The sequence below is a fragment of the Cryptotermes secundus genome, unplaced genomic scaffold (assembly GCF_002891405.2).
Source record: "Cryptotermes secundus unplaced genomic scaffold, Csec_1.0 scaffold333, whole genome shotgun sequence".
In the NCBI taxonomy this organism is placed as follows: Eukaryota; Metazoa; Arthropoda; class Insecta; order Blattodea; family Kalotermitidae; genus Cryptotermes; species Cryptotermes secundus.
In genome coordinates this window covers 461,077-473,449 of record NW_019742965.1, presented here as the reverse complement: position 1 = coordinate 473,449, position 12,373 = coordinate 461,077, and the positions used below count along the sequence as shown (strand labels likewise).

Sequence of the window (12,373 nt, the reverse complement as noted above, 5' to 3'; positions counted from 1 at the left end):
AGTGGCTTCCTTGGGAGGTAGGAGGTTCTTTTACGTGCCGTAAAGCTACGACACGGGACACACGGCTTAAAGTCCCTCCTGGAGGACTTGTTCCCTGAATTTTTCCGCCCTTAAAAATTCGACGACCCCCGCCGGGTTTGAACCCGCGTACCACGAGTCATGAGGTGGGAACGTTACCTCTAGACTACGGAGGCCGCTTAAGTAAAGGTTTATATAACCCTGTGCGTAATCAAGCACCACGCTGTGGAGAAGTAGACCTCTGTCTAATTAAGCACCAGAAAGGGGAGGTATAGCTCCGCGCTTGTTGCAGGCGAGTGGTCAGCTTCGTACCCCGAGAACTTTACCCCGCGGCTCAGAAGCTCAGTGGGCCCAACATTTTTTAAAGTTGGTAATTTAACAGCACTGTCAGCATCGAGATTATACAGCGTTGCATGACTGGATAATTAATGAATGTGCAGCAGTTAGTGGAATGAGAAATCTAAATTACTCGGAAATAACCTTCCCCAGTGCCGCCTTGTTCATCACAAATCCCACATTACCTAATCTGAAATTGAATCCGGACCTCCGCCGTGGAAAGTCGCCTGAACTGTGTTACGGCCCGTCCCATACAAAGAATGCAATGGTTGTGGAATGTGTTCTCAGTTTCTCTGCAATTTCTGTTTGAAACATTTTTCGGCCTGATAAATATTTCGAAATACAAATCCAGAGTACTCGCAAACACGCTTGTAGTCTTCATATACTCGTAAAATGTTTGTTAGTTTTCTGAATTTAACCAAAATTGACATTTTCCAACAACTGAAAGTCTCCCATATCGAATTCTAATAGGCAGTCATTCGAACGGTCTAGGCACCACTGATGTCAAGTCACAAACAGACTGTTAGTTGGACAGACATGGCCTCACTGAAGGGTGTTCATTTCGACGTTGTAAAGAACGCCAAAAACAAGTTACACGCGTAGGCTTAGAGAATTGAATGGTTACAGTGCATCTACTGAATGGAAGACGACTGCCCCCCCCGCCCCAAAATACAACCTTAAAGTATGTACCGTACAAAACGAATACGATCACTTGGACAACCACTTAAAAAGACTTGAAATCTGACGTCGAAAGGGAGCACTCTTTACGGCCTCGAACCTTCGTGTTGGAATATGGTTGCCATTCTTTGTGGAATATAAACCAGTTTTTCTTATTTATCTGTTGTCCTGTCGATCTACTCGACTGCCTGCCTGAACTAACCAAAGCAGGACTTGGTGGAATTTTACTTGATCGCTTATTACGGAACTGTACTGTGTACCACATCTGTTCACGTGCAACGGGCCCGAGCCGTCGAGCAGAACCCTTACTTACTTCATGGTCGGTTTATTTCTTTGTGTTTCAGATTTATCCAGACCCGGACTCAGAAAAAGCCATCATGGGCTCTGTGGTATATTGCATCCACCACAAAGAAGGCTGTAAGTGGACGGGGGAGCTGCGGAAACTAAAGGTAAGGAGCATTTTAATCTTACTTTCTGTATCCTGTTGTGTGCTGAAGTCCTACTGTTTCAGTAACCGCCTACACACCATTCATATTGACAACAAATTAATGTAATATATTTTAATCGCGACATGTTTCGATCAAATATCATCAGGTGAACAGTTACAAATAGAAAAAAATGGATTTCATATTCTGGAAGTTTGATCCATTTCCAGTGAGTTGTTACATATGTTATTCCTAGAGTACATAGGATAGAATACGTAATTATGTCTACATTTTCAACAAAGTAGGGACGTTACTTCTTAAGATAGGATAATTTGAAAGACCGCGCCATAGCTGAAGCGGTTAGTCGCTGGTTTCCCACCGCGACGGCCTGGGTTCGAGACTGGGTCTGGTCAAGTGGGATTTGTGGTGGATAAAGTGGCGCTGTGCCAGGTTTTCTCTGAGTACTTCGGTTTCCCATGCGAATCTTCATTCCAATCATTATCATCATAATCACCCGGGGCAGGTACAAGAGGCCAATCAGTGCCCGACGTGCCGAGTGGACACAGTTGGACTCCACCCCCCACTATGCGAATGAATTAGGATAATTCGATAGGCTGGAAGGAATAGTTTAGATGTTTATAAGATGTTACAGAGGTTTATAGTAAAAAAGATGGTTTTGTAGTTCGTCTGTGTGTATGTGTCACTGCTGTTAATCCTTGAGCCATTTGCCGAATTTTGACCCCAAGCAAAACTAAAGTTCAGAATATAAATTTTGGCCTTATCGGTTAATAACGTCCAACCTTCTGCAAACGAACGTAGTCATTTGTCTCATGAAGGTCACAAAAAAAACTGAAAAAAGAAACGCTTCAAGAAAGGTGTGGGTCTAAGTATGAGTAAGCATCCTTTTCGAAGTTTACTTGAAGCAAAATAACACTAAGAGTGTCTTGCAGGCGTACCATGCCTATATCTCTCATGAGTATTAATCCTGAACCATTTGTCGATCTTGACTTTAAGGAAAGCCAATTTTTAAATGTCGATTTGAGCTGTCAGCCGAAGAGACTGAGTAATTATCAAACTAACTAACTCCATGGAGCCGAGTCCTTGAGATGCTACCCGTCGTTCAGTTACTCAAGAATTTCCTAACATTGAACTTGGAACCGAAAGGTTTTATTTTATTTCTAGTGGGGTGGGACTAAGTCCCTTGTACTGCGGCCACTTCTGGCCTATTGTACCAGCCCCAGATGATAGGTGAGGGTGATTGTTGAGTAATTGGTGGAATGAAGATTGGCAGGGAAACCGAAGTACTCGGAGAAAACCTGCCCCACTTTGTCCACCACAAATCCCACTTGACCATACCCGGGATCGAATTCGGGCCACCGGGGTGGGAAACCAGTGAATAACCGCGTGAGCTATGGCGCGGCCCACCCAAAGGTTCATTACCGTGTTCACAAAAGCCCGCCACTGATCTTACCCTGAAACAGATCAGTCCAGTCCACCCCACCCTATTTTTTTCTAAGGTCCATTTTACTGTTGTTCTCCCACTTTCATGTAGCTCTTCTATTGGCCTCTTTGTTCTGGTTTTCCCACCAAAATTCTATATGTATCCTCCCAATGCATGCCACATACCTTGCCCATCTCATCATCCTTGACTTGATCATCCTAATTACGAGTATATTTGAAGTAGAGCACAACTTTAACGTATATTTTTCTAGTCATACCAGAAGTGGAAAAATAAAACGCACAAGCAACGGCTATATATATCCCTAAAGTAAATATTTTATGCACTGTAAGCATTTTCGTGCTTTTAGTCATTCCTGAGGAAACTTGAAACTGAGGTCGCTAAGAATATGTATGAAATAAAAATATTTCTACTGAAACTTTTCATTTAGATAGTTTTAAAATTTTTGTTTTATTGCATTTATTACCTTCTCGTCTGCTGTCCAAAAACATAAAAATTAGAATATACAAAAGTATAATTTTGCCTGTGGTTCTGTATTGGTATGAAACTTGGTTTCTGACATTAAGGGAGGAACATGGACTGAGGGTGTTTGAGAACAGGGTGTTAAGGAAAATATTTGGACCGAAGAGAGATGAAGTGACAGGAAGTTGGAGAAAACTGCATAATGAGGAGCTTCATAACTTGTACTCTTCTCCAAGTATAATTAGAATGATCAAGTCAAGGAGGATGAGGTTGGCAGGTCATGTAGCACGAATTGGGAGACGAATGCGTATAGGATATTGGTGGGAAAGCCAGAAGGAAAGAGACCACAGGGACGACCAAGGCATAGGTGGATGGACAATATTAGAATGAATCTTAGATAGGATGGGATGGATTCGATAGATCTTGCTCAGGATAGGGACCAGTGGAGGGCTCATGTGAACACGGTAATGAACTTTCGTGTTCCATAAAATGCTGGGAAATTCTTGAGTAGCTGTAGAATTGGCGGCTCAAGAAGGGCTCAGCTCCATGAGTAAGTAAGTAAGTAAGTAAGTAAGTAAATTTATTATATGTATTGTTTCGTTTATTCATAAAGTGAGTATCTGTTTAAAATAGGAACAAAAAATAAATTAATGAGCGAAGCGGCCGTTTGTCTCCTTACGACCACATACTGCAAGAATGCAACAGAGCCTCTCTTCTTGAAGCAGCGGATGTTCTGGTTAGAAACAGCGCTAATGGAAACCCATTGCTTTCCCGCATGAATAGGGTAGCAATTCTCAGATCGAGTTCTGCGAAGGCCTGGGGTTCCGCGGATAATTTCTCCTGCAGCTAAATAAAAGTTATTCTGATTCTTCACCGAATCAGTGGTTCAGTAAACTTTCGTTGCTTTATGTCGAGGGCACATCTCCCCGAGAGTCGGGCGTTTGCGTGCTAATCACAGCATACACGTGTGAAATTGGATTTCTGTAGTTACGAAAAAAAGTTTGGGATTATTACATGCTGCAAGAGTTCAAAACTATGGCATTGCTCGAAGTTTATTGGGTTCAACATAAATTTCTCTCAGTAGTCCAAAATAGGCTTTCCTTTAACTTTCTATTACTATAGTCACTAATAAACGTAGACGTACTATTGTTATTCGAAAACAACGTAAAATATATCCAATGAAATAAATAATTTATCATTTGGCTCACTGATCAGACGCAGTTTTGAGCCTTTTATATTGACCCATGTGATAAGGAAAGGTTGTACACTACAGACTTATATGTGTTTAATTTATTTGCGCCCATACATTCATGACGGTACTCCGAAAACTTCAACTTGATTAAGATGTTTGAGTTTTGCTACGTGTAAGATAACGGCAGGAACCCGATGCGCCAGTCTTCAGTATACGAAACTCTTTTGTACAGGAGATTCCATATTCCACGCTTTTTAATGCGTTGTTTCTCAACCTGTTTGCCTCGATATTTTTAATCCCAACGAATGTTCACAAATTGTATTAACAGTAGTGTTCTCCATCATCTTTGTCGTTCTGTGCTTCTCTTTTCCTGATAAACTTTGCTCACGCGGTACTTTTCATTGAATTACTAAGATATTTGTTACGTCGCTTTTCAGAATAATCACTTTAAATATGAATGTATCCTGTAACAGACCATGGAGGCCCATTGAGTTGCGAGACGTTGAGGGTCCCACATTATCTAAACAATCGGCTCACATATGGCGGTAATGGTGTCAGGCTTACGCTCCGGCCACACTTTACCACCCCAGGAAGATTCTTGGTACTAAAAATCGGTCACTTTTCTTAAGAGCATGGATCTCATAAACCAGTTTTTTTCCTTGTGGAAGGAAATTATACGACAAATAGTTGCTCACAACTGCAGGCACGTCCAGATAAGTTCGTAAGTGCAATGACGAGGCTGGAAGGGCGAGGAGAAATTGTTGAGAGAGGGATGTACGGAGTTCCTTTAGAGATGTATTCAGAAATCTGATTTCATTTCTTACTGTTCTGTCATTCTCTAAGGGCTGCGTTTGGTATATCTGTGTCTCAAAATTTACGTCAAACAGAGACGCAAACATGCAAACTGCAGTAGAATCTCATCTGAACTGTTATCTGGAAAAGAAAAACTTCAGTGTCATAATAACCTGCTGCTTTCAAATATGCATATTTAACTCTAAAATGTGAAGGAGCCTCTTGAAACGCGGAAATGGTGTCCAGACAAATCAGGGACGTGTATTTACTTTAGAAATATGTAATTTTCGGCCTCCCCCTCCCCCCAAAAAACGGCAAGACTCGTACATTTTCAGTTTCTTTGACAATTCCATATTTTGTGAATACATGGTATAGATAAGATAATTCTTCACGACACTGGAAAAAGTTCACATTTCAATCCTGTAACATAGTATAAAACGCAACACTGAGGAGGTTACTGCCAGTAAAACAGAGTTTATGAAGGGTTGCGGGAGAGGGTTGATTACAGTGGCCGCACAGTTTAAGGCGTGTACTGTCTTCTCTCACTTGAACACTGGGGTCGTGGATGTCGTTTTGCTGTGCTTTGTTATCCTGTGTAAATAGAGGCCTTGCGACGGGCCGAGCATCCATATAGGGATTCCTACCAGATATCTGGGAATATCTACCTACCTACATACCACTCGGTGCTACAGCCCTGGGTGAGCCTTGGCCTCCTCTACAACCAGTCTCCATAACCAGTGCGTGCTGCCGTAGGAATGGACCCACGCATGATGACTCGAGGCTGGTTGTTAGATTTCTGAACAAAATTCTCTTTACAGGATGAGGTTGTTAGCCTCATGCCCAACCCCCAGCCTGGAGGACCAGGGTATCTCTCTTAGTCAGGACTCTATCCTTTGACCTTTCCGGCATGGGTGACTCTACTGGTAGTTAAACAACCGCCGGCATAGCTCTTCAGATCACAGAGTCACGCAAGTCCCACCACCACAAGGTGGAGACACCTTTGGGGGGAAATATCTGGCAATAAGATTCCGAAATCCGTAGACCAGAAGGCTGTGGACTGCACTAGTCCCTCGTGCCATACAAGAACAAAGGACGGGTGAGGGTGAAACAAAGTATCCATGTTTTTGTACAAGTAGACGGGCTGTTGAACTGATTGATCCTATCCCCTCTTTCGAGACTTTAACGACAGAAGAAGGCTCATATGTATCTCTAACTTACTGGTCAGTTCTTCATCAGAGTCCGCAGGATTCTTGATCTTGGAAAATTCTTGCGTCGGTAACCCACCTCCTGTTTTCTTGATGACTGAGGACAAATGCATTAGGGAGATTCCTAATCATGACTCATTCCGTAAAGCGATTGTGTGAACTCGAGAACAGCACGTGTATTGTAGTAAAACAAGCTAGAAGAACAGAATTACTTTTTAATGTATTGTCGCGTGTTTCCTAGGTAACGCGACAAGAAATTTATGTGGGTCTCGTATTAGATGAAGATGTTTATTGGACAATCACATTTTACACTCACTGTTACAATTATTCGCACTTATAACGCCTTAAGACACGTCTTCTTCAAAGGTTATACGTGCATCGCTAATCTCCGTGGAGCGTCTTGGGTCTTTGTTCTTCTCTTATTCTTTGTCGGATTTGAACTGGCCTTACCTCTCGTCGAAGCTGATTCGACTTTGCTCTCGTCGGATACGAACTGACTTGGTCCCCTGAATTGTTCTTCGCTTATATCCTATGCTCGGACGTGATAGAGGACACCTTGTTGCTGTTAGATGATATATCCGTTGCAGCGGGAATTCAACAATTCTGCTTCTGTTGGGTAGACAGTTTCCTAGGTAGCACGCGTTCTCATTGTCCGTTGCGCAGCGATCGATGTCCTATAGTCCGGCTTTCAGGCAGCACGTCACAATACTAACATTGTAGACCTGAATCAATTTTGAAAGAACCATGAAGGTTCGCTGTACAGACACCATGGTCGACGGGCCGCTGGTTGTAGTAACCGTTTTCAGTGTTTTAGCAATGTGTGGGGGACCGACAGCAGGATGTCAGACCCGGAGAACGGAAACATTTGTCTGTCGAATCCGCTGCATGGGGTCACGTGCCAACAGCAAGGATGTCACGTCACTATATGAGTCGACTGTGACAAGAGAATCCGAGTTAAACGCAAGTTTAGTCACACGCGAATTATAATTAACACTTGAAATTTGCTATCAGACGGGGTGTTATAAGAAGGATGTCACGTCAGCTGTTACAACTGCTGCAAACAAAACATTACATGGGGCATCAGTGTCGGTCACATAAGCGGTGTTGATGTCTTAAATGAGGATGTGAGGTTCTGCATCCGGTGATATAATAATATCAACAGACACAGTAAATAGCCGGTAGTGCTTTGCGGAACCGAGTGCCAGGCCAGCACACGTGAATAGTTAAGACAGTAAATGAATTAAAATCACAGCAAAGTAGCAGCACTAAACTGTTTAAATTTGGAACTACGTAATTTAATAACATTTGTAAAGCAGTGTACTCAACAAGAAGAATGCCGTGTTTGGGATGTGTTGGCGTGTAGATCTTGTGTGAACCGATGTTTCGGAGGAACGAATCGCCTCCATCTTCAGGGTAGAAAAATCCGCGAGCGAGGAACCAGAGTGAACAGGTGGAGATGGAGGCGATACGTTCCTCTGAAACGTCGGTTTACACAAGATCTGCACGACGCCACATCCCAGAAAACGGCATTTTTCATAGTCACCGCCGTGAAAACCTCAAACCTTACACAGTGTACTAAACTGTTTTAAATTCATTATGTTTTACAGTGGGGCACCCCAAAATAATGAATTTCTCAGGGGTCGGAGTTCGAGTACCGGTAAGGTCAAGAATTTTCACTTCTCCAATCGCCAAGACCTGCTCTTGGGTCCACCCAACCTCCTATACAGTGGGTACCGGCTATAAAGCCGCCGGGGCTTGAACCTGACCATTCACCTCCAACTAGAGCCGAGGTCAAGAAAATGCGGATCTCCATACATCCACTTCCCCTGTACGTCTTCGTGGCGTAGTGCTTAATTAGTTAAGCACTGGGACAGCTTCACCTTTTTTTTTTCCTTGGCACTACAGCCCCAGTGGGCCCAGGCCTACCTCCATGAACTTCTCCGTTCACTTCGGTTTTTCTAAATCTTAGACATTCGGTAGGACTCCTTGGGCGGGTGATCAACGCGTCGCAAGGCCTCTACCTGTACACAAACATCCATTGCCCTGAGTGGGATTCGAACCCACGATCCCGGCTTCTGAGCGAGCGAAGACAATGCACGCCTTAGACCACTCGGCTACCGTGACCGGCTGCTTCACCTTTTACCTTACACAAAAACAATATTAACCAAGCTGGATTTGAGGTTCTCACAGCAGTGACTATGACGACTGAAAAGCTCTGCTTGCTGCCTGGTTGTGCTGCTTTCTTGCTGGGCTTACACTTCGATCCTGTAAATGGAGGTGATGCATATCTCAAAAGCACTGAACTTCTGCTGAGCTACATAGCAGTACAATCAAGAAGAATGTACTTTTCTCATTGTTAACAAAAGTTACACTATAACATTCCATTACCACATTCACGACCCCATCTGTGTACAGTTGAAACCAAGTGTGGGGGGTAGCCTCAGTTCGCATGATGTTCGTATTGAATTTCATGAACGTTGTCCAGAGGATTCTAAATTATTTGTGCGAGACAGATCAACATCCTCACATAAGAAACTACAGAGAGCATGCATAAAGTGTTCTTTTAAAAAATAGGTTTTGCAGTGTCATTTCCTCAGCAATAATTCCAGCAGTCACTTGGCTGGGCAATGAATTGGAATTCCATCTGGAGCGTGGGTGTTGTATACCTTCATCTTCACCATCTATCAGCCTACTGATCCCAGCCATTCTCCCGATTTGGGGTTTTACCATCAGCTGGAGCCTCCCTTCCCCTCATTTAGACAGTACGTAAATTTGACTCCAGATTCTGTGGAAGCAACACCCACAACGGAGCGACATCAAGGCATTTGGCATATAAAAACTAAATATTTTTAATGCCAGATTGAATGGTTATACTCAGAGACAGGAGGTATGGAGGTGAGGAGTGAAACTGGCCAAGGTGTGAATGTTAACTTGTATCAATCACAATGCAAAATTTAAAATATAAATTACTGAATGTTGAGTGGACCATGAATGAAATGAGAGGGCTTATAAGGTTGGAAAGTAAGTGTCAGAAGATTTGCTGTTAGTGTTTTGTTCTCTGTTTCTTCAAACTGGAAGGGGGAGGGCACAGATATTTGAACTTTGAACATGTCATGTTCCATCTCCAGTTAGGTGTCAGAGACTTCACCAGGATGTCATCTGTGAAAATATGGGTTCTGTTTTGACAGGCTCATCTTAACACATGCAAGCATGATGCTGTTCCATGCACCAATAAATGTGGGGCGCAGATTCCACGTGTCCTCATGGAGGATCATCTTAAGTATACATGTCCACAACGGCGGGCGAGGTGCGAATTTTGCGGCAAGGACTTCACTGGCCACACACTTGAGGTGAGTGAACACAAGATTCCAGAACTCCCATTGTTAGCCCTATATATAAAGTCCTCGTTATTTTATTACAACTTAACTACCAGCTTGAAGGAATATGACAGGTTTTTTGCAGAGAAGTCATGTTTTAAAAATGAAGCAAAATATTGGTTTTATGGCAGTTCTTTATTTTTGTCTTTCTTGTGCCAGTGATTAGAGGAGTTATCAAGAGATGCCATTTGGCAGAAGACCAGTCCTCAGAGCTGGTGTGAGCAAGCAATTGAACTACCAAAAGAGTTCAGGGCCAAAGAACATTGTGGTAACATTTCTGTAATTCAAACTATCAACTTTAAGGAATATGATAATTTACCTACGAAATAAATAATGTCTAAAAGATTGTAGCAGCATGGGCAGAGAGTTTTTCTTGATATTATCCTCCCATCTCTGACCAGCTTTCTCAAGTGGTTTACCTTCTTTGGGTTTACAATCAGAAATTTTATTTGATATGAGTTTCTTATTCCACCATGCTACATTCATGCCCATCTTTTTAAGTTCAACCCTTCTTCCACTTATCATAACATATTGAGTGAGTACAAGTTATGAAGCCTTGTTCTTCTTTTAGTTATTTATAATGTTTCACATATTGTATGTACTCTGTAAACTTCTGTGCACTTGCTGTTTATAGAATCATTCGGGCAGTTGTGGCTTTGAGCCAATATACTGTGAAAACAAGTGTGGCATGAAGGTTCAGAGACGACATCTCACACAACACAAAGCGGCAGAGTGCTCCAAGCGTCTGGTGCCTTGTCGGTATTGCAGCAAGGAGTTCGTTGCTGATACCCTACAGGTGCATCATACAAAGTGCGGTCGCTTTCCAGTTGCTTGCCCCAACCAATGTGATGCTTCCATTTTGGCACGGGAAGACCTAGATCTACACCTTAAGGACCAGTGTCCTGTATTTGGCATATGCTGTCCTTTCAGAGATGCTGGTTGTAGGTTCAAGGTGAGTAACGGCCTCTTCGCTTTGTTGGTTGTTATGTGCAAATTTTTCCATGTATGATTGTATTTAGTGAAGTCTTCTTGGCTGAACAGCCATGTGAATAAGATGTTAGTATCTGACATTCCAGAGACCCCATGTGGACATGGATGATTGTTGGAGAAGATATTGCATGTATTTGGACTGAAAGTTTCAAATCATATATGGTTGTATTCATATTCCTTGCATCTTCCTTTCTGGCACAGAGAAGGAAACCATTATTAAGTTGCATACTGAGGCACATTCTGCTACCATACTCAAAGTTAACGTGCTGAAGGTGAGCATGACTGTCACTTCACTGTGATTAGCAAACATCTCTTCAGACTGAAAGCTGAACACATCCAAATTCCTACATTCATTGCCATCCAGATATTCAAATAAGGTAAAATATATATGAAAACAGAGTCCAAGATATCCAATAAAAATGTAGATAAGATGTTTTGCTATATTGAATTATAGAAACATGACTGTTTCTTGGTTCAGTTAAAGGTGCTTTATTAAGTGAACAGCAAAATGATAAGGAATGAGGAAATGGTTGTGGACTATTTAAGATACTATTCTGGCATTCTCCTGTATGGACTGAGGAAACCACAAAAGAACCACAGTTTCAAGATATCAGTGTAGGATGGTATGATAGTTTCTAGGTGAGGACTGAAACCTGGAACATGTCAGACATGACACAGGCATGTTAACAGCTACACCATAATGAACAGAGAATAAGCCAATCACAGAAGTAATTATTTTGTAAGATATGCTTAAACACGCTCCCCCTTATCTGAGCATTTCACAGAAATTCCATAAGTGATGTATTGTTAAAATTCAGTGTCCAGCATATTCAACTAGATGAATAATGAATAGTGTCTTGGAATGTAATGCCACGTAGTCTGGCAGAAGTCCACTGACATTTCGGAGCGTACTGCCTCTGTCATCAGGGTCAAAGAGTTCGCCAAGCAAGAAACCAGCAAGAAGCAGGCATGTATCAGGGCTGTGCTTACTGTCTGCTTTGATCTTAAAGGTGGAGGCAGTACGTTCCTCCAAAATTTTGGTGTACTTCTATTGCACTGCATCCCAAAAAATATTACACTTCATAGTCAGTGGTATGAAAACTTAAAATCCATGTTAATGGATAACATTACAAATTTATTTTGGTATGCTTTATAGAAAGCAAATTTCTTGTATATAAATTTGTAACATAATAATCTGAACTTCAACGAAGTATTGCATTGTTGAGGAATAAGGTAATGGTGAAGTTGTCGTTGTATATAAGCTCTGTGCACAAAGATGTGTATGGGATGGTGGTATGGTTCATTCTTAACCTCTGAGCTAGTGAAAGTGGCTGGCTTATTTAGTCCCAGGAAGAGAGCACTATATGCCCATTGAATTGTTGGATCTTCTCTTGAAGTTCATCACTTGTGGTTGAAACATGTATGGTGACAAAAGATTT

The 12,373-nt window shown here is 42.2% G+C and overlaps 1 protein-coding gene across 2 annotated transcripts in view; it reads left to right on the top strand.

The window, feature by feature from the left end:
• The window catches only part of LOC111873461 (TNF receptor-associated factor 4), a 62,729-nt gene that overhangs the window by 43,115 nt on the left and 7,241 nt on the right, over positions 1–12,373 (top strand). For both annotated transcript variants that reach the window (XM_023868200.2, XM_023868199.2), the window contains exons 3-5: positions 1,377–1,481; positions 9,756–9,917; positions 10,579–10,896. In XM_023868200.2, coding sequence (XP_023723968.1) covers positions 1,377–1,481; positions 9,756–9,917; positions 10,579–10,896 — 585 coding nt within the window. The remainder of the gene's footprint in view (positions 1–1,376; positions 1,482–9,755; positions 9,918–10,578; positions 10,897–12,373) is intronic.